This window comes from Pseudorca crassidens, chromosome 6 (assembly GCF_039906515.1).
Source record: "Pseudorca crassidens isolate mPseCra1 chromosome 6, mPseCra1.hap1, whole genome shotgun sequence".
Lineage (NCBI taxonomy): Eukaryota > Metazoa > Chordata > Mammalia > Artiodactyla > Delphinidae > Pseudorca > Pseudorca crassidens.
Window position 1 is genome coordinate 93310180 of NC_090301.1, and position 22717 is coordinate 93332896.

General features: G+C 38.3%; 1 protein-coding gene across 2 annotated transcripts in view; it reads right to left on the bottom strand.

The window, feature by feature from the left end:
- Positions 1-321: 321 nt before the first annotated feature.
- UBXN4 (UBX domain protein 4) overlaps positions 322-22717 on the bottom strand; it is a 32292-nt gene continuing 9896 nt past the window's right edge. Inside the window, exons 3-13 of one of the 2 annotated variants that reach the window (XM_067742069.1) lie at positions 22065-22093; positions 21275-21393; positions 20455-20629; positions 16173-16266; positions 13032-13086; positions 12106-12270; positions 10942-11069; positions 6640-6739; positions 4322-4453; positions 2668-2870; positions 322-977 (exon numbers count right to left, since the gene is read on the bottom strand). In XM_067742069.1, the coding sequence (XP_067598170.1) occupies positions 839-977; positions 2668-2870; positions 4322-4453; positions 6640-6739; positions 10942-11069; positions 12106-12270; positions 13032-13086; positions 16173-16266; positions 20455-20629; positions 21275-21393; positions 22065-22093 (1339 nt within the window). In that variant the 3' untranslated portion in view covers positions 322-838. Of the gene's footprint in view, positions 978-2667; positions 2871-4321; positions 4454-6639; positions 6743-10941; positions 11070-12105; positions 12271-13031; positions 13087-16172; positions 16267-20454; positions 20630-21274; positions 21394-22064; positions 22094-22717 lie in introns of both variants that reach the window. The other variant, XM_067742068.1, reaches the window with a different exon arrangement.

Sequence of the window (22717 nt, forward strand, 5' to 3'; positions counted from 1 at the left end):
TGAGAGCAAAACTTCAGTATAAAGGTGACAGAGAACTAGTTGTAGACCAGCAGTTGTTTTGTCCGATGAGAACAAAGACCATAACATTATGCAAACAAAGCGATGCCTCCCTGAATTAGGAGAGACAGTAACATAGCATCGGTGTGTGTCAGAAAATTTCTTCCTGCAGTGATATTTAAGATAAGGTGGTCACCTCCTTTCCTGGGATAGTTCCAGGGCAGTACAGTGGGGTAGGGGGGTATCAGAGACACATGACCTCCACACAGCCCTGTGCAACAAAAAGATGCTAGGATAACAAAACTTAAAGGAAAGATAAGATCATTCTGATTTTTGGAAAAGATTTTTTTATTCAGTGTTTAAGATTAAAAACTACAAGATTTTGCTTGCAGCTGATGAGCAAGAAGAGAAAAGTTAAACCCAAATTATCATCTGATTGGCTAGTTAAAACGCTCTGACTCAAAATCAAATTATTCAGTTACTTTGTGTGGGCTGAGGAGTTCTGGAGCAAAACAGCCCTAAACAAAACATATCATCTGAGAGCACAGGGCTAATGGGCATATGAAATACTAAACAAGAAAGCTGATAAAGGGAGGCTGTCGCAGACCTTTTGTTATTTTAGGCTTCTAGCAGTTGGTTACCATATACAAGGACCTAGCAGCCAGTTATTTTATCTCTTGACTTGTCTGAGGTTAAACAACTTTAACCCACTAAGCAGGAATAAAGAGACATTTTGTAGATGAGTTGGAAAACATAAAGCAGTCCCACTTCTCCAGCAGAATTTTAGTTGAATTAAATCGTAAGAGAAACAATGATTACTGCACATATTGTACTTGTCACACTACATCTGTTGAGTAGAATTTCCATTCCAAGTGTTGTTTTCATCTTCACCATCGTCTTGAGTCCTCAATCTGTATATCTTGCCCTCCTTTTTAAAGTCTTCCCCCCGTTTCTCCAGCACTCTTTTTCTGACTGGTTCCCTGAAATAACAAAAGAGGGAGGAAAGAAGAAGATGATATAAAATGAAAACAGCAGTAACACAAAGCCATTTCTTTTAAACTGCCATTAGTATAGTTTAAGAAAAGTCCACAGAGATCATTAGATCTACTAATGCAGTACTAGACTTTATACATTTTTGGTGGTGTAACTTCATCTGTTCTCTAAGCCAAACTAGTCACATCATGTTGTCCATGTATTTCTTGGTGACTCACTAAGTTTTAGAAGACTGGGACCACTTGCCAACTAAATCTTTCCTTTATTATTTATGCAAGCTGACGTATCTACTAAAATATTTATTTATAACTTACACAACACCCTAGAGGCTATCCCAAACTCCAATCATAGCTTAATATACAGAAATGGTCAGTTAGCAATTTTCAATCCTGTCAGAATCTTTTAAGAGTGATTTATTTCTGCATGGACAATTTAGAACAAACAGTTCTTCATCTGAAAATGGAAAGGAAACAGGTGAAATTTACACTAATACATTCTCCAACACTGGAGGGGAAGAGAGAGAGAAAAACAAAAACCAGTGGTGGAACACGAAGCTTCACCTGCTCGGATATACATTCATCCCATCCTTTGCCCCAACCCAAGACCTTTTCCCTTACCTGAAATAAATTTTTGAAACCCACACAGCAAGCTCTTCTATATGACAGTAATTCAGGATGAAATGCTTCCATTCATTGCTCAGTAAGAGCTCTGAAATTCAGACCTAACAAGACCTAGTTTGAATGCTGTTCTAAAACTAGATAGAGAACAATTTCTCTGTCCCCACTTGAGTAATGTACTTGTCTTCCTGCTTAATAGTTAAGAAAGAAATAAAGGCTGCATCAGCCCAGTCACAATGTTAACACAAATTGTCATCTAGAGAGTCAACAGCACACAAGATGAGGGATCTCCTTACAGCAGACAAAGGCAAGGATTTTCATTACTTACCACATATGATTGGTGTGAGGATTTGCTATTAATGGCCCAATAAAGTATTGAACAATACTAGGTATATATTGTAATAAACTGTGCTATTAATTATTAGAAGGGGGTATAATCTCGAATTCTAAGAAAATAATTCCTGTAAACCTCTTTCAAATATGTAGAATTTTAACAGAGGTATGAGCTAAGATCATTAGTGTTGTCTATCAGTATTACCATTCAAACCTTGGCCATCTCCAACAAAAGTAAGGCCTCTTGGTTAAGGAACTAGTCCAAAATAACTCTCTGAAGAGTTACTTCATTTTCAAGTGAACATCCAGTTTGGTCCTTCTCTGAATGACCCAGAGGAGGCAGTTAAATTATCTGCAGCACAATGATCCCTCTAAAGTAATCATACAAGATGACTGTAAGAAATTAATGAAGTATCTTGTCAGACAAAACATGGGTAACAAGAAAAGATATTACTGTTTAGACCTGAAAAAAATATGCCTTTTGTTATGGGATAAAGAGAATTCAATAAATGAAATAATAAAATCAGTAGCAGTGAAAGTTGCTTTCCATGGAATAGGTTTTAGAAAGATGGCTGAGAAAACTCAGGTATTGAGCTTCCCAGAACATGTTGGGTTTTCCCCCTTATACAGAGAAAAGGCAAAGTATCCATAACAAAATTTTTCATTTTGAATAAGGCATTGGGCATTACTAACATATTTTGCAAATGGGGAAAATACAAACAAATACCTTTTTTCTGAGTTGCCAGACGATGCAAGGTTTGAGGATTCCAATGACGCTGCTCTCACCGAGGTCTGTGCAGGAGGAGGATTACTGAATAAGAAGTTGCTAATCAATCTCCAGATGGCAAGGAATGGGTAAAGTACTGTCCCCAAGAATGTCCAAAAGTCGCCACTGGAAGAATGTACCATGGATGTAGTTGGTCTTCCTGCCTAAAAATTAAGAAAGAACCTAGATAAAGACAACATCGGCCCAACCACATCACACTCAAGGTTCCAGATAAACTTTTTTACCTGGAAAAGTCCTGTGGATTTTAGTTTACTGCAAGAAGGTAAAATTGCCATCTTTTGCTGTTTTTCAAGTGTGTAAACTTCTAGGAACTCCTGGAGCTCTTTTTCTTTAAAGGAGTAATTACAACACAGAAACTGGAAAGTAGTTTCTCAGTGAAATGAACCAATTATTTTGAAGAGAACTAAACTTTTGTAATGAAATTAACAAGTTTGATTTTAAAAGTCTTTCTTAATGATTTTTAAAAAGGGAAAGGTTTCAGATCTCAATGAATACAACTAATCCTGATTACTGGAGGACTGTTTTAGGTGTGGGGCTAAAGCTCAGATCTGGGTAAGCTACAGTAGTCCCCCTGCTTACCTGCAGGGGATACTTTCCAAGACCCCCAGTGGATGCCTGAAACCATGGATAGTACCAAACACTAAAGATACTATGTTTTTCCCTATACATACATACCTGTGATAAAGTTTAATTTATAAATTAGGCACAATAAGGGACTAGCAAAATTGCCAGCATCATCAGTCTTGAGCTTTGGAGCCATTATTAAATAAAATTAGGGTTCCTTGAACACAAGCACTGCAATATTTCGACAGTCTATCCAATAACCAAGAGGGCCAGAAAGCGACTAATGAGCAGGTAACATACAGAGCATGGATACGCTGAACAAAGGGATGATTCATGTTCCAGATGGGACAACACACCATTTCATCACACTACTCACAACGGCCCGCAATTTAAAGCTTATGAATTGTTTATTTCTGGAATTTTCCATGTAATGTTTTCAAAGTGCGGTTGGCCACGAGTAACTGAAAGCACGGAAGGAGAAACTGCAGGTTAGGGGGCACTACCATATACTAACCAAGATATGGAAGAACCAAGCTCTCATCCCAGCTCTGGCACTTAAGGTGGCACCTTGGCAAAATTATTTAAGGTTCTGAGCCTTTTTTTTAATCAGAGATTAAAATATTGTTAGGATCAGATGGGATTAATATGTTTAAAAATGAATGTTATTTTTAGATTAAAATGTTTTTTTAAAAATTGGTGAACAGTACTCATATACTCATACATAAATAAATGACACCAAGTCAGTAGATTAGGCAGATATTCTACATTTCTTTTCCTCTCCTACTGGTCGTTTTTTGTACATGAAAATAGGTGAGGGAAAAAGCTGAAAATTTATATTGTGTCTCACTAGCAATACAAATATAAAGCCCAGGATAATGGAACAATAAACTGATCTAACATTTTTTGATAATTTGGACTTTAATTACCCACAGTACACTTTTCACCTTCCCTTCCTCTAATTATAAGAAAAGATCAAGAGCAGAACAAACAGGACTATAAGAATAGAAAAAATATATATGCATATACATACTGGCAACAGTACCACTGAAGCACTTGGGGCAAGTTCCAAATCCAGTAATTTCTTTTTATAATCTTCTTTGGTAAATTCCCTCCTGGGAAACATTGTTGCTAATGAAAAATTACCGTAAGTGTTGCCAACAGTCTGTAACATAACAATAAGTTTTAAAACCTTACAGTGGAGCCTTTTTAAAGTAAGATATTACAAACGCATATGCATCCAAAATGACTGCTTTAATTTTAAAAGTTCACTTAAATGTAAAATCAAAAAACATTTATAAAAACTTTGTGCTTCAAAAAATAGCTGAAGGCTATCAAATCCAAAGAGTACCTAAAAGCTTTTAAAACTCAAAAATGACCATGAGTGTTTCCCTGGTGGCACAGTGGTTGAGAGTCCGCCTGCCGATGCAGGGGACGCGGGTTCGTGCCCCGGTCCGGGAAGATCCCACATGCCGCGGAGTGGCTGGGCCCGTGAGCCATGGCCACTGAGCCTGCGCGTCCGGAGCCTGTGCTCCGCAACGGGAGAGGCCACAACAGTGAGAAGCAAAAAAGACCACGAAATAGCAAGAATATGTTTCCCAAGACTATATAAATATACTGAATAAAAATGAACAATTAGATATCTTAAGTATGACTGCAGTTTGCAATTAGAGTTTTCACTGTCCTTTGGCAAACTTACATTAATATCTCACAAATACCCATTTGGATTGTAGGTATTTTGTATTAAAAATCTGGAATAGACCAGAATTTCCCTCATATTATACATACGACAGGAGTTTTTGCCTCCTCCTTGTCTCAGTAAATGGTCCATAATCAACCCATATCACACACATAATCCCAGGTCCAGGAATTTACAGTGGGCAAGCATCACAGTCACTTTCACAATGTTAAATCACCTATACTTATAAAATCTTCCAAAGGAAGAGTCTAATTTCTGTTTTTTGTAATTTTTTTAAATTTTTATTTATTTATTTATGGCTGTGTTGTGTCTTCGTTTCTGTGCGAGGGCTTTCTCTAGTTGCGGCGAGCGGGGTCCACTCTTCATCACAGTGCGTGGGCCTCTCACTATCACGGCCTCTCTTGTTGCGGAGCATAGGCTCCAGATGCGCAGGCTCAGCAGTTGTGGCTCACAGGCCTAGTTGCTCTGCGGCATGTGGGATATTCCCAGACCAGGGCTCGAACCCGTGTCCCCTGCATTGGCAGGCAGACTCTCAACCACTGCGCCACCAGGGAAGCCCTGTTTTTTGTAATTTTTTACTCTAGGTCATACTACCTCTCTCACTGTTCTCACTCAACATAAGGTCACAAAATTAGGTCACTGTACTGAGATGAAGTTCTAATAGGACTGATGCAATTAAAGATCTTTCTTTTTTACACATGTGATTCCCTCTTCACTTACCTGTGGCAGAAGCACCCCATTTGGGGAGGCCCTAAGTGGGGCTCCAAGACAAAAGAAGGATGAAAGAGGCTATCTGGAGTTGATTCTACTATAAAGCTTGGGGAAAGGGGTTACTAAAATAACTTTTTATACTGTCCAGCCAAGCTCACCAGTGGAAGAAGGCATATAACTTTTTAGGCATCCTTTTCTTGGGACCTATAAGTGAGATGGCAGACTAAATGCAGAAGAGGTCTAGCAGAAAAGTCTGAATCCTAATTTTAATCTTGAAGTGATATGTAAAACAAATACCGGTGCGTGTAATAAGCCTAGATCCTAAAGGACATCTGATGCCTCATTTTGAAAAAGTAATCAATCAGAGAATAAAAACTAACTGGAAAGTACTCATATCTTCTCTTCTAAGATGTCAGTTTCACCACCATTCAGATCTTGAACAAGGCCATGTTCTGGAAGTAAATTCCTGAAGAAGATACTTGTTGCCAAATAAAGATTATTGATCTTTAGGTTTGATCAACTGGCAGATGGTGGGAAAACTGCCAGCCCTAAAGCATTCTAAGCAACTTGCAGAAAATTCAGAGAGAGGACTAAGAAAAAATGCATCTTTTACAGAGGACAACTCCTTCAGATTAGACTTCTGGAAAATCACTCGCTTTTCATTCCTCCAACTGAATGTACTAAGCACTGAGAAAAGTTTCCAGAGTCTATTTTACAATAGCAGCAAATTCATCTTTTTACAGAACAAGCAGATATGCTGTTCCCATATGGCACTCATACATGACGGAAGCTCCACAACATCCCAGAGGCATCTTGTGCCTCGCTCCTGGGGATAAGTCATAACTTATTCATACTCTTCAAATCCTGCCTGGAAAACTTCCCCTCCTACATTCTAATAACCCATTCACCTACCTTCATTACAACTCAAGACATAAATTTACCTGTGCAGCAAACTGCCTTGCTTCTTCTAGAGGAGCATCAGAAGGGAACTGATTTGTAAAGGAAGAACCATCAGGAAGACGGAATTGAATTCTCGCAACACTGCTATGAGAAAATGAAAATTTAAGTCAGCATCTTTACTTATACACATTCTCAAACGACATCATTAAAACTAAGAGAAAATGGAAGTGGTAATGTGTAATGAAAACAGGTTTTTACGGAGAGTTGGGGAGGGAGGATTGGAGGAAGGTGGTCAAAAGGTATAAAATTCTAATTTAAGGTAAATAAGTACTAGGGATGTAACGTACAAGACGACTATAGCTAACACTGCTGTTATGATATATAGGAAAGCTGTTGAGAGTAAATCCTAAGAATTTTCATCGTAAGAAAAGAGGTTTTTTAACTGTATCTCTATTTAGCCCATGAACAACAGGGGTCTGAGCTGCACGGGTCCACGTAGAGGTGGATTTTTTGCAATAAACACATACTACAGCACTGCACTATCCACGGCTGACTGAATCCATGGATGCAGAACCGTGGACACGGAGTCATACATGGAATTTTGACTACGCGGGGGTGGCACGCCAACTGCAACCCCGCACTGTCCAAGGGCCAAATGTGTATGAGAAGATGGATGTTAGCTGAACGCGCCGTGGTAATCATTTCAAAATATATGTAAATCAAACCATCAGGCTGTATTCCTTAAACTTATAGAGAAATGTATGTCAAATATTTCTCCAATTAGAGAAAATAAAAAGAAAATTGGCTTTTTTCACAGTCAAATCTCATTTATTATTTTTAACAACAGTTTTGAGATAAAATTCACCTTTAAAATGTACAATTCAGTGGTTTTTAATACAGTCAGAGCTGTGCAACCATCACTACTATCTAATTCCAGAACATTCTCATCACCCCAAAAAGAAACCAAGCGCTTTAGCAGTCAGTCCCCATCCCTCCCTCTCCCTTTTCCTGGCAACCACTCATCTACTTTCTGTCTTTGTGAATTTGTCTGTTTCTGGCACTTCCTATAACGGAATCATAAGATGTGTGACTTGTTGGTAACTGGCTTTTTTCATGTAGCATTATATGTTCCAGGTTCATCCAAGTTGTAGCAAGGGTCAGTACTTCCTTCCTTTTTATTGCTGAAAAATATTCCATCGTATGCTATATACTATATTTTGTTTATCCCCTCTTCAGTTGATGGACATTTTGGTTATTAGCACATTTTGGCTATTATGAAGAACACTGCTATGAATATTCATGTACAGGTTTCTGTGTGGACATTGTTTTCAACTCTCTTGGATATATACTTAAGAGTAGAATTGCTTAGCATTTTGAGGAACTGCCAAGTTGTTTTTCCAAAGCGGTTGTACCATTTTATAACCCCATCAGCAATGTAGGAAGGTTCCAAATTCTCCACATCCTTGCCAAGACCTGGCGGTTACTTACTTACATTACTTACTTACTTACTTATTTTTTTTCGGCCATGAGGCATTCAGGGTCTTAGTTCCCTGACCAGGGATCGAACCTGTGCCCCCTACATTGGGAGCATGGAATCCCAATCACTGAACCGCCAGGGAAGTCCTGGTGGTCACTTTAAATTTAGCCTTCCTAGAAGGTGTGGTTTTGATTTGATTTTCCTAATGACTAATAATGTGGAGCATCTTTTCATGTGCTTATTAATCACTTGTATATCTTCTCTGAAAAAATATCTATTCAAATTCTTTCCCCATATTTAAATTGGCTTGTTTGCTTCCTTGTTGTTGACTTTTTATATTCCAGTTACAAGTCCGTTATCAGATATATGGTTTGCAAATATTTTCTCCAATTTTTTTTTTTTGGCCGCACTGTGTGGCATGCAGGATCTTAGTTCCCTGACCAGGGATCAAACCCATGCCCCCTGCAGTGGAAGCGCGGAGTCTTAACCACTGGACCGCCAGGGAAGTCCCTCCAATTTTGTGGGTTGTCTTTTCACTATCCTGATGATATATGATATCCTTTGAAGCATAAAAGTTTTTAATTTCGATGAAGTCCAACTTATCTGTTGCTTTCTTTTGTCACTTGTGCTTTTGGTGTCATGTCTAAGAATCCACTGCCTATTCCAAGATCACAAGATTTCCTCATTTCTTTTCCTCCCAAGAGTTTATACTTCTAGCTTTCACACTTAGGTAGATGATCCATATGGTGTGAGATAATGGTCCAAATTTATTATTTTGCACATGGATATCCACTTGTCCAAGCAGCATCTGTTGAAGACACCATTTTCTCCCCCATTGAATAGTCTCAGTAAACTTTTCAAAAATCAGTTGATCATAAACGCATAGGTTTATTTCTAGAGACTCAATTCCTACTACAGGCATACCTCAGAGATATTGTGGGTTTGGTTCCACACCACCACAATTATCACAGTAAAGCGAGTCACATGAAATTTTTGGTTTCCCAGTGCATGTAAGTTATGTTTATACTATACTCCAGTCTAATAAGTGTGCAGTAGCATATGTCTAGAAAAACCATGTACATGCCTTAATTAAAAAATATTTTATTGCTAAAAATGCTAACTATCAACTGACAACAGAGTTGCCACAAAACTTCAATCTGTAAAAAACTGCAATAAAGCATCAGCACAATAAACGAGGTATGCCTATACATCAACCCATCTGTCCATCCTTATGCCAATACCACCCTGTCTTGGTTACCGTAGTTTCATAGTTAAGTTTTAAAATCAGAAAGTTTGAGTCCTCCAACTTTGTTCTTTTTCCAGATTGTTTTGACTATTCTGGGTCCCTTGCATTTACATATAAATTTTAGAATCAGATTCCTGCATAAATTTTGGCAAAAAAAAACAGCTAGAATTTTGATAGGGATTATGTTGCATCTGTAAACCAGCTTGAGGATTACTGCCATCTTAACAATATAGACTTCTGATCTATGAAAACAAAATATCTTTCCATGTATTTAGTTAGGTCTTCTTTAATTATTTCGATAATGTTTTCTAGTTTTCAGTATACAAATTTTACACTTCTGTTAAATATATTCTTAAGTATTTTATGACTTTCGGAAAATAGTTTTTATTTATTTTATTTATTTATTTTTGGCTGCACTGGGTCTTCATTGCTGCGCACGGGCTTTCTCTAGTTGCAGTGAGTGGGGGCTACTCTTCATTGCAGTTCGCGTGCTTCTCATTGCACTGGCTTCTCTTGTTACAGAGCATGGGCTCTAGGTGCACAGGCTTCAGTAGTTGTGGTGTGTGGGCTCAGTAGTTGTGGCTTGCAGGCTCTAGAGCACAGGCTCAGTAGTTGTGGCACACAGGCTTAGCTGCTCCGCAGCATGTGGGATCTTCCCAGACCAGGGCTCGAACCCATGTCCCCTGTATTGGCAGGCGGATTCTTAACCACTGCGCCACCAGGGAAATCCCACTTGTTAATCTTCTAATATAGAAAATACAGAAAAGTACAAAGAACAAAACAAACATTAACCGTAATCCTACTAGCAGTATGTACTGGAAATCTGAATTTTTGTCTTTGCAACACATTTTTGTTTGGGGAACTGCCTTATCCCTCCAATTCATTCATTCATTCGGGTATGATTATCAGTAATATTTCCTTATCTCCTTCAGCACAGGGGTGGGCATGTCTACTACCCCAACCAGCTGGCCTATACAAGTGGACATAGTGATTGGTATTAAGATGGCCACATGACCCAAGCAGGGCCAATCAGAATTCTCAGTGAATGAGAAAAAGGATTAGTCTTTCCTCTCTAGGATCAGAAGCTCAAGATCCTGGAAGGTGCCAGGAGGCCCTAGGCTCTCCTGACACTATCTAAAGAGTTTCTCTGAGAATAAAGCGAAGACAGAAACCAAGAGATTAAAAGGAGAGAGAAAAAATCCTAATAATATCCTTCAGATCCCTGGATCTGGTGATGCCTAACCAATTCTATCACTGTAACTCCCAGCTGCAGAGCCAACAGATTCCCTCTTTTGCTTAATCCTGTTTGACTTGATACTCTAACAAGTGAAGAATTCCAGTACACATGAGATAATCACTATAATCATTTTGATGTATGTGCTTTCTGTCTTTTGAAAAGAGATTTCTTCAGCCTTCTTTTAAACATCATGTATTTAGTACCATTACGTTGTACATTCACATTCAATGACAAATAGCACTGGCAGCTGCCAAACTGATCAATATGTTCTTGCAGAACGATTTATTAATCCACAGAACACATCAGTGTTAAAAAGCAGCCCACAACTGCTTTTCTCCTCAGCTGCCATGTACACACATACATTTTAGCAGGAAATAAAGTACCTTCTTTCTCTTGTGGAAGAGTCTCTCTTGACTTCCATTTCTGCCTGTTTGGCTAGCAGGGCAGCAGCTTTAGCAGCTTCTACTTCTTCCTTTGTCTTTGCAAAACGAGCAGCTCTCTCTGCACGGTCCTTTAAAACAGTTGTTAGATACTAATTATATTTCACTGCCAGAAAGATCTAGTTACACATTTCCAAACATAAGGAACATAAATATGCATGAAATTCCTTAAGGCCATACATGAACTCCATCACTCTGATTCTGGTATTTTTTAGTTTTATCAACTTTCAGGGACCAGAGTTATTAGTAAACAAACAAGGACTTGATTTTGGTCACTATTCTCTCTCTAAAGTCTGGAACAAGGTCTGGCAAATAACAGATAATCAATAAATATTTACTGAATGAATAAATAAACGAACAATATTAAGTAGGGTGTAATATGTATTACAACTGCTTAATTCTAAAAGCAATTGTTGGGACTTCCCTGGTGGCGCAGTGGTTAAGAATCCGCCTGACAATTCAGGGGACATGGGTTCGATCCCCGGTCCGGGAAGATCCCACATGCCACGGAGCAACTGAGCCCGTGCGCACAACTACTAAAGCCTGTGCGCCTAGAGCCTGTGCTGCACAACAAGAGAAGTCGCTGCAATGAGAAGCATGCACGCTGCAACAAAGAGTAACTCCCACTCTCCACAACTAGAGAAAGCCTGCGCACAGCAACAAAGACCCAATGCAGCCAAAAATAAATTAATTTTTAAAAAATAAATAAATAAAAGCAATTGTTGCAAAACTATCCTAAAGCTTGATGTGTCCAAATCCTTTGAATGTCCTAAAAAAGATGCTTATGACTAGCGGAGCCTGTGACGTTGCAAATTCTTAGCTTCTTTCCTGGGGAATCTTTGAAAACTACCTTTTCACTACTGATAAAATTCATAATATAACACTGAGAAAAACTACTTACAAAAAATCATCTCAAGTTTAATCTTAACTGTATTTTAATTCAATACACAATTTCTAGGAAAAGAAAACAGAATTGGTATGCTCTGAGTCCCTAAAATCTACTATTTTCGTGTGCCCTGTCTGGTAGTAAGCCAAAACCATTGTGCATGAAAAAACAATTTCACTAATGTTCTAGAGTCAAGCATTAAAAATAAACTTAATACTCACCAGTGCAATCTGCTGTTTTATACGCTCTCGAGCTGCCCTATCTTCTGCCTTTTCTCTGTTTCTTTCCTCTAACATTCTTTTTGTTAATTCTTCTTCTTGCTTTCTTTTATAATCCAACATTTCTTTTCCAGTTTTCCTCCTCTCAATTTCCTTCTTAATCTCTCTCTGAATTAAAGAAAAAGTAAGTTTTATGAGTCAAAAACAAAATTTAATAATCTTCCCTTAATATTATTTTGTATGCAGGGAAAGCCAGTTGTAGGGTACAGCTAAAGGAACAGAACAACTTCACAAAATCTAGGGGTCTAGTAGAATATATTAACAGCATGGGTTAATGGTCAAATGTCTATCAATTTATAAGTCTTTGCCAGTGGTTCTGTTAAGATTATGATGTGGTCAGTGTCATTTGAAAAAAAAAAAACATTACAGGTCTTTGGTTTCTGAGGTGCCCTCTAAGGACATGGTAGTCATTTATTTAGCTTGAAGACCTGATAACCTTCGTATATTAGAGCCCCAAAGAGATGACGGAGTTCAGGTGCACGAGGTGAGAAAAACGAATGGTGCACTAGAATGCAGCAACACCAAAGGAAAAATTCAGCAAAATATCTACGCATTTCTTTTTCACAAAAAGGAACTAAAACTCTGAACTGCATCAAACCAATTTTAGTTCAAGTCCCTTTATTCTTAGCATAAAGGATTTATTGCAGAGGAAGAAAAGATGGTCCAACCTATTCCTAGCAATTTATAAAATGAACACAAAAAAGTGTACACTATGACCTTACTACAGAAGACAGATAATTCCCCTCACTGTGCTGCAACACTGAACTATATAACCAGGAAGCCATTCCAGGTTTGCCAAACTGAATAGGGAATCAAATGCTCCCTCACTTAAGGGAAGAGGAAAACAATGCCAGGCACATGCACTTTACCTGTTCTTCCTCTTTCCTTTTCTCTTCTCTCCTTTCTTCAAGTTTTTTGGTTAGTCTGTATTTTAAAAGTTTAAAAAATACATTAACTGAGATACATCATATTAATATAAATTACATTTAGAAGATTTCTTTAGCTAAAAACTGGGGAAATGTGGAGACAGACAAAAAACCTCCTGAAGGCAAAGCAACAACTTACCTACCTGGTCCCTGCCCCTAGGGAAATCCATGAGGAGTCAGTGGGACCATCAGAAGCCTCACTCCAGCTCTAAGTGCCTTACCTCCTACTTAACATTAGTTCCCATTCCTCCCAATTTATCAGATCTTGATTTTTTTTGTTTTGGCTGCGCCATGTGGCTTGTGGGATCTTAGTTCCCCGACCAGGGATTGAACCTGGGGCCTTGGCAGTGAGAGCTCAGAGTCCCAACCACTGGACTGCCAGGGAATTCCCTGAATATTTATTTGAAAATATGCATCTTCAAATACGTATGTATAAATCAATGACTTATAAATGCTTTACTTCTTACAAAGACGTAAACAGTATTATGGCACAAAACTGTTAAAAAATAAAAGCAAAAAGCTGAAGGCTAACATTTATACAAACCAGTAATTCCGAAATTGATTCTGAACTGTGAGAAACTCAGCAATTAAAAACTAATGATTCTGAAAGCAGACAGTGGTAATGGCTGCACAACCTTGTGAATATATAAAAACCCACTGAATTGCATACTTTGAATTTTATGGTATGTGAATTATATCTCAATTTTAAAAAACTAATGGCACTTTCTCTCAGAGGGATTTAGGTTACACAGGTATATGCATTTGTTAAAACTCAGTTGAACAACTTGTGCCAGAAATCAAGGGATGCTCAAAGAACGATGGTTTAGAACCCCAAAGAGATGATGAAGTTTAGGTGCACACAGTGAGAAAAATGAATGATGCGCTAGAACACAGCAACACCAGAGGAAAAATTTAGCAAAATGTCTACAGATTTCTTTTTTACAAAAAGGATGTCAAAAGGACATAAGGCCCAGGATGAAGAGGTTCCACTAACCAAATGTGAAGCAATCTGTGCATCAAAAAAAAATTGTAAGAGAAATTAATTGTAACACATTAGGGTTAAAAAAAGGACCCATGAAATATCTTACTGCTGACGGAAGTTATGAATTGGTATAACCACTCTGGAAAACTGTTCAGCCAGTATCTATGACCCAGAAATTCAGACTCCTGAAAATACACCCAAAAAATATGTTCACCAAGACATGTAATAAAAGAATGTTCATAGCAATTCTTTCTTAACTGACCCAAACTGAAAATAATTCAACAGTAGAATGGATAAATAAATTGTGGTACAGTCAATACACAGTCAATATAGCTATACAGTAACGCAACAATTTGAAGTGCTTACACAATTTTAATTATATGATCATATGACCCGGATTTTTGAAATGCTGTCTAAGCAGCTAATAGTTACTTCCCAATGAAAACTGTTTTGTTATTAAGAGCTTGTCAACATTTTATCTAATCTCAACATTAGTATCCCTTTTCAAAAGCTTAACAAATTTTGTGTATATGTATCTTCTAAGAGTGCTTTATAGTTTTTTTCAATTTAAGAAATCTCAAACAGCTGTAGACCCACTCTGTCCTGACAGGCTAACTATAAAAGTAATAATGCTCAATGAAGAAAACTTGGCAACCCCAGAACAAAGCAAAGAAAAAAATCTCGAATTCCAATTTCATAGATACCAGTATAAACCCTTTGGTGCATATCTTAACATAACTTTTTTGGACTCATTATACTATATAACACATATACACCAATATGTGTACATATTTTTTAATTAAAAATGTCATATTATATTCTATTTACAGAACCGTCAGGCAGACACAAGCAGACACCCCTTTACGTAAGAATGGAAACTATTGGGGGGAATTCCCTGGCTGTCCAGTGGTTAGGACTCTGAGCTCTCATTGCCAAGGGCCCGGGTTCGATCCCTAGTTGGGGAACTAAGATCCCACAAGCCATGCAGCGTGGCCAAAAAAAAAAAAGGACTATTAAGTAATTACAGAAACTCCCCTTTCCCACAGGAATTAAATAGCACTTGATCTCACCCCACAATAAAGGGCTACCTGCCATGTTTCTTCACATCCCCCCCCGCCACAACTCTCGAAATCTTTTCCTGATTTTTCATTTTCACTTCACCCCAGGATCCCAGGGTGATGCAAGTAAGGGTGCACAGTGGTGGGCTTGGTGTTAGCAAAGCAGAAAGAAACAGAAGAGGATGAGCCCCTGGGACTCTGGTTCCCTACTGCTTTTCTTCCAGACACACACCATTTCTCATTGCTGTGAGAGATCTACCTTGCTTTGCACCTCCAGATTCTGGCCCTGCCCCAACTCCCATAAAGAACAATCAGAATCTAGGTTTTGCTAAAATGAAGCACATTTTTACTGAATCATAAGCTAACCCAAATACCCAATGTCAGCAATCATTTTGAACTCTGGTTCCCCATAACATCTATGTGAACAAGAAAATATCAAGTCTAAGTAATTTTTCTTAACTTCCACATTACACTGAATGATTTTTAAGTCAAGATTTTAAAATATTCCTGCTTATCCATTCACCATTAACTCAGTTATCTTTTAAGAATCATAGTATAAGACTATGATTTGATAATCACTACAAAATTAAAAATACTAAACTAGAAACCACAAGAAGTCAGAAATTTGATTATGAGACCAACTAATAACACATGACACTTAATAGACACCCACTTATGCAGAACCCAGGCTCAGTACATAGTCATAAAATTAGCTGAAGTTCTTGCCCATCTGGAACTTATCCTATGACACAGAGAGATAAAAGCAGAAGTAACAGATGGAAACACATGTACCAAAATACTAGTGAAAAAGGGATTCTTAAAATTATCAGACCTGAAGCTGACTGACGACTTCAGAGATACAGAAGTTTTTACTTCTAGAATGTAGTTTTTATGGATACAAATAAGTTGGTCAGGTAATAAAAAAACTTCAACCTAGAATTCTGAAATTTCATTTGTGTAATTTTAGCTCTTATTCAAATCAATGAAATAACTGAAAACCACTGTCTTTCTAACAAAATACTATTTCCAAAAACAAAACCAAACCTTTCCACTCTGATGGTGAGCTCCTCTGTAGGTCTCTGATTTGAACATCCACTAGGCTCTTGAGACACAGTGGCCTGGCCTGAAATTTCTCCTCCTTAATTATTAAAAAAAAAAAAAAAGAAAGAAAGAAAGAAAAGAAATAAGAAGAATATTGCATTCAATGCCAATTTTTAAAAAGGTATATATCTTTTGGGTTACAACGTCTGTTAACAATCTTGTTTCTTAAACAATACATTTTTTCCCTAAGAATGGAGTAGGAGATAAGAAATGAGCTATTACTAGTGATAATTCTTACGACTGGATCTGGATACAAAAGTATATAAATGGGAAATAAGGCAGCTACCCAGCTGAAAGCCACTGAGCTAAAACATGAAATATTAATCTGGCAGTGACAGATATAACAAAAGTAGACTAAGCATGCCTGGCCAGGGGTAGGCTCTACTCTAAAGAAGCATGGTGCAATATCTTTGGTATCCCATAGGATAGCCACTAGTCAGGGACAAGTGGCTACTCAGCACTAGTAATAAGGCCAGTGCAGGTGAGAGACTAAATTTTTAATTGTATTTAATTTTAATTTAATTTAATTTAATTTGTGGCTGCGGTTATGGTATCCAATAGTGAAGCTCTAGGGACTTCCCCGGCTGTCCAGTGGTTAGGACCCTGCACTTCCACTGCAGGCAGCACGGGTTTGATACCTGGTTGGCGAACTAAGATCCGGCATGCTGTGCATCACAGTCAAAAAAAAAAAGGTGGAGGGGGGAATTCTAGAGGCCAAGTTTGATGCTGAGTATCACTCTAGACTTATGATGATCCAAGGGATCTGCTTCTGCACACCACAATGATTCCTTAGAAAAGCTTTTTACATCTACACTAGTATTCTTTTAAGGATCTCCTGAAGGACAGAATTTTGTCCTGGCCTGCTGTAGAGGATAGCTATGGTCTGGTACTCCCTTTCAGAACCTCTGCTATTTCCTTCCTTACCACTCACCATCAACTTAATTCTTCTTTACCTTTCTGATCCCTGGAAGAGCATGGACTGCGGAGCAACAGAGTCTGGGCTGAATCCTGTTCTGTCACTTTAGTAAGTTACTTACTCTCACTGTACCTCTTCCGTAAAATGGGGATAGTAACCTCATAGAAATGTCATGAGAAGTATGTGTTAATAGAAGTAAAACGCTGAGACTTCTACTAGGACTAGCACATAGTAAGTGCTTCAGTTATTACAGCAGTAGTAGAAATATTAGAATTATTAAGCAGAACCAAAGGTACACATCTCTTCTTACCTCTGCATTCAGTGCATCACCTATGTAACTTGAAATCAGCCACAGTAGGAATATTTACACTTTGGAAATTAGCAAACACTACAAATAAGGGCTTTTTATCTCCCCCCAAAAAATAACGTTTTGTTAAATATTTACCAGCATACCACTGAATGAAACCCTTGGATAAGAAGTGGTAACCTCTGGCAGCCAGTGTGTGTTCAGTAGGAAATTAATCACTTTTCTTTAGTAAATAAAATGAATGCCAAGGACATTTGTATCTTTTTTATTTTTTATTTTTTTGCGGTACGCAGGCCTCTCACTGCTGTGGCCTCTCCCGTTACAGAGCACAGGCTCCGGACGCGCAGGCTCAGCGGCCATGGCTCACGGGCCCAGCCGCTCCGCGGCATGTGGGATCCTCCCAGACCGGGGCACGAACCCGTGTCCCCTGCATCGGCAGGCAGACTCTCAACCACTGCGCCACCAGGGAAGCCCGACATTTATATCTTGATATCAGAAAAAAAATTTAAGAAAACTTCTGAAGATAATTTGTGGACAAGCTGAAAAGAAAAGTGCTGTGTGTAACTTAGGTGGATCTATGACTCATAAACAAAGAAAAATGGATGGCAATAAGCTAAAACAACTGATAAAAATCCAAACACAGGGACTTCCCTGGTGGCACAATGGTTAGGAATCTGCCTGCCAATGCAGGGGACACAGGTTCAATACCTGGTCCAAGAAGATCCCACATGCCACAGAGCAACTAAGCCCGTGCACCACAACTACTGAACCTGTGCTCTAGCGCCCGCGAGCCACAACTACTGAAAGCCCGCGTGCCTAGAGCCTGTGCTCTGCAACAAGAGGCGCCACCGAAATGCAATGAGAAGCCCGCGCACCACAACGAAGAGTAGCGCCCGCTCACCACAGCTAGAGAAAAGCCCGCGCGCAGCAACAAAGACCCAATGCAGCCAAAAATAAATAAATAAATAAATGTATTTTTTTTAAAAAAATCCAAAAACAATAAAAATTTACTAGAGGAGGTTCTGTCTTTAGGTTTAAGAAGACAACTGGAGGGCTTTCCTGGTGGTGCAGTGGTTAAGAATCTGCCTGCCAATGCAGGGGATGGGGCTTCAAGCCCTGATCCAGGAAGATCCCACATGCCGTGGAGCAACTAAGTCCGTGCGACACAACTACTGAGCCTGTGCTCCAGACCCTGGGAGCCACACCTACTGAGCCTGCACGCCACAACTACTGAAGCCCACGTGCCTAGAGCACGTGCTCTACAACAAGAGAAGCCACCGCAATGAGAAGCCCGCGCATGGCAACAAAGAGTAGCCCCCGCTCACCGCAACTAGAGAAAGCCCACGCACAGCAACGAAGATCCAACACAGCCAAAATTAAAAAGATAAATTAATTTTAAAAAAATGATATATTGGACTCCAACTCAAACAAACTGAAAAACTTAGCGTAATATAAATATTGCCTAGATAATTAATGATAAAAAGGAATTACTGTTAAACTTTCTAGGTTTCATAAGGGATAATGGTATTGTGGTTATTTTTTTAAAGTGCTTATCTTTTAGATACCAACATTTTTTGTTTTGTTTTGTTTTTGCTGTGCCATGTGGCTTATGGGATTTTTAGTTCCCTGACCAGGGACTGAACTCGGGCCCTAGGCAGTGACAGCGCGGACTCCTAACCACTGGACCACCAGGAAATTCCCAGTACCAACATTTTTAAAGATGAAATGATATAATGCCTAAGTGTGTTCTAAATAATAAATGGCAAGGAGATGAGGAAAGGGGGCATAGATGAAACAATATGGGCCATGAATCAAAAATAGTTGGGGGACTTGTCTGGCGGTCCAGTGGTTAAGACTCCGCACTTCCACTGTAGTGGGCGCAGTTTGATCCCTGGTCAGGGAACTAAGATCCTACAAGGCACGGGGTGCAGCCAAAAAAAAAAAAAAAAAAGTTGGAAGATAGGCAATGGGTTCATGGGATGGGATTTCTTATACTATTTTCTCTACTTCTGTATATGTTTGAAATTTTCCATAATGAAGCTAAAAAAAAAAAAAAAGCTACAAAGAACTAAGATTAGAGTTGCTACTCACCTCGGATAAGACAGAGTCTAACAGTTTGAGTCTAACCAAATTAACTGCCTACTAAAACAAAAACATCAACACTCTTTGTGGGAATATAACAGAATCCAGAGTGTTATGTGTAACTCTTTAAGTAGCACTAAAGCACTCAAGTTAATGGGAAATTACAGAGCATCAAATTTCAGTTCAATAAAGGAAGAACTTTTCTAAAAACTAGGGCTTTGACAATAGGATAGGCTTCCTAGCAAGGTACTGAGCTTCCTGTCATTAAATGTATTCAAATAGAGGCTTGATGATTATCTATCCAGGATGCTGGAGCACGATCACCTTTTAGGATACTAATATTCTAACTTCTTAACTTATCTAACCCTACATTGCCTAATACAAAGCTATATTACACAGAACAACTCTGACTGTGCATGATCCCTAATATACAGTATAAAATTTCTCCTCTGCCTTTTCTATCAACCCCTCTGCAGTCACACCTCCTACTGCTACAAGCTCTATTTTACAATTAACTTTTAATTCTAATTTTAAAAGTGCAAATACTATTCTCTTAAAAGTAAATAGTATTTTATGTTATAAAAACAATTTCAAACACATCAGTTCACTTGGTCCTTTCAATATCCTCTGGCTGAGAAGAGATTTACAAAACTCATGAGTATCATAATGACAGTCCCTGAACCATAGCACAGTAGCAGAAATTACTACTATCAGCTGTTCTGGACTGTTGCCTATTTGGGTTTGAAGGACAGAGTCACTGACTTGATCCCCTTCTACCACTAAATGACAAACATTAAATTTAAAGTTAAATGAACGTGCAGAGGGAAAATACAGTATTCTTATTTTTAAGGATATTAATCCACGGCCTTTATAGTGAAGTGGAGTGTTTAGTGTACCCAAAAGGGTACATTAAAAATTACCTGTTGCAGAATCTGACTTTGTATCAGAAGTGGGTGGTGTCTCACAGAGCTCTACATTTCTGGACTGACAGTTTTCAGAAGTGTTGTTATGTTCAGATGAGGTGGATGAAGTAGAGACTGAACTTTCTGACTGGCCTCTATCTGCCACTGATATTTCACCTTTTAACGAGTGCATCTAGGGAGAAAAAACATTGGAATTTAATTACAGATAAGAATCTAAGTTTACCATGGTATATGAGACCAAAACATGAGCAAGTCAATTTGTACTCCACAGAAGGGAGAAGTACTAAACTTTCCAAGTAAATCAATCTAAAATGTATAATCCTAAATATGACATAATCACATTATAGAATTCAACTGCAAGGTGACAAGAGCACAAAAAGATATTTAAAGCACACTGTTGACTTTTCTTACAATTAGAATTCAAGGAAAAAAGTTACAAGCTATATTAGCCATCTGCCCAAAGTGGATGCAAGTGAGAAATTGAGTAAGGTCCTTAAAACAAGTCAAGCAATATACTGTTAGGGATTTTAATGTGACAGCAACTCCCTTTTGCAACAAAATAATAGTGACTGCATTATGTGGCTGGCTGAGGGAGAAAAAGGGAAAGGAGAATAAGAAGTCACTCGTGTATTAGGTATAGGCACCTCGAACTGCATAATGTTATTTTCAAAACCAGTCCAGAAAGACAGTATTTACTACCTTTTAATAGCATGGTTAGTTCCTGAATATTCAGAGTGGCTCCAAAAATATTCCAATGTCAAGTTCCTGACAAACCATTTACCCATGTTTATACAAAGAACATTCTGTTTCTTCTCACCTGCCGGACTTTGTGGATTCTGGTAACAAGTTCATCTGCAGGAACACTTCCTGCTATTACTTCCAAGGGAATTCCACTGTCTCCAATAAAGAAACTGGATGGAACACACACTACAGGATCTGTACAGTTTAATTAAGTCTAACAATTCATGGGAAACAAGAGAATAATTTTATGAAACACTATTGGTAACAAAGCAAAAGAAATCATCTTTGTGAATTTCACAATATAATCAGCTAACATGTTCACAAAATAATTTCAACTACCCTGTCACTATGCCTGTAGTGCAGGTGATATGTGAATTATGATTTATCTATATCACATATATAAGTGGAAAACATCCACTACATTCCCCTCTATCATAACTTTTACATCTATCTTACCTCTTGCTAGCTACTTCTAACATTCCAACCAAACTGCATCATATTGGTCTCCAGCTATTCACAATTTACAAAAACTCCCCAAGGGGACTTCCCTGGCGGTCCACTGGGTAAGACTCTGCACTCCCACTGCAGGAAGCAGGGGTTCCATCCCTGGTCGTGGAACTAGGATCCTGCATGCTGCACGGTGCAGCCAAAAAAAAAAAAAAAAAACCAACAAACTCCCCACGATTCCATTTGCTACAAGGTACTTACTGTCTCAAAGGACACTTAGCAATATAAAGTTTCCATAAACGAGAATGCATGAGTTCCTAAATAAAAACGAATAATTTCTAATTGTCATGAATCAACCAAAAGAAAGGAAACTCCTCAAGCAAAATATATATAAAACCAATTCTTCATGGAAAGGATACAGATCTGTGAAAATTGTAGGCAGGCTTCACTGTAAAACAAAATCAAACAGAAAATCACTAGATGAATACAAGTATTTCCCAAATATTGAGTTGTTTTTATAAAAATTTACTGTAGCAATTACAAGTATTTTTCTTAAACTATTAGTTCCTTTCATAGCCAGCAACTGAAAGGGGAAAAATGTAATCCTTATCTCACAGACCTTTTTTGGTTTGTTTTATAATTTTCAGATTAAAGAGCACTTGTTCTTGCAGCCCACACACTGGTGGCCAGATCTGGCACCTAAAAATCAACTTAGCATCTGCCCCATGTGGCTTCCTCAGCAGCAAGTATTTCTGAATACAGTATCTTAACTTGTAATAAGAAGATATTAATACCTGTGACTTACTTGTGCAAGTGATAATACTTTTATAATAACAAAGGATTCAAAAAAACCTAAATATCCACCAATAAAAACTAATGAATCATGCAATTGCAAAAAGGATAAAAGTATAAAAAGGTATGTCAAACTACTACCATTTTTGTAAAAAAGGGGAGGAAAACAAATATATTTTCTTGATTTGGTTGCCTCCAGAGAAGAGAACTGGGTGGTCAGGGACAGGGATGGGAGAGAGACTTTACACTATAATACAAATAAAAGACACTGATCAATGTA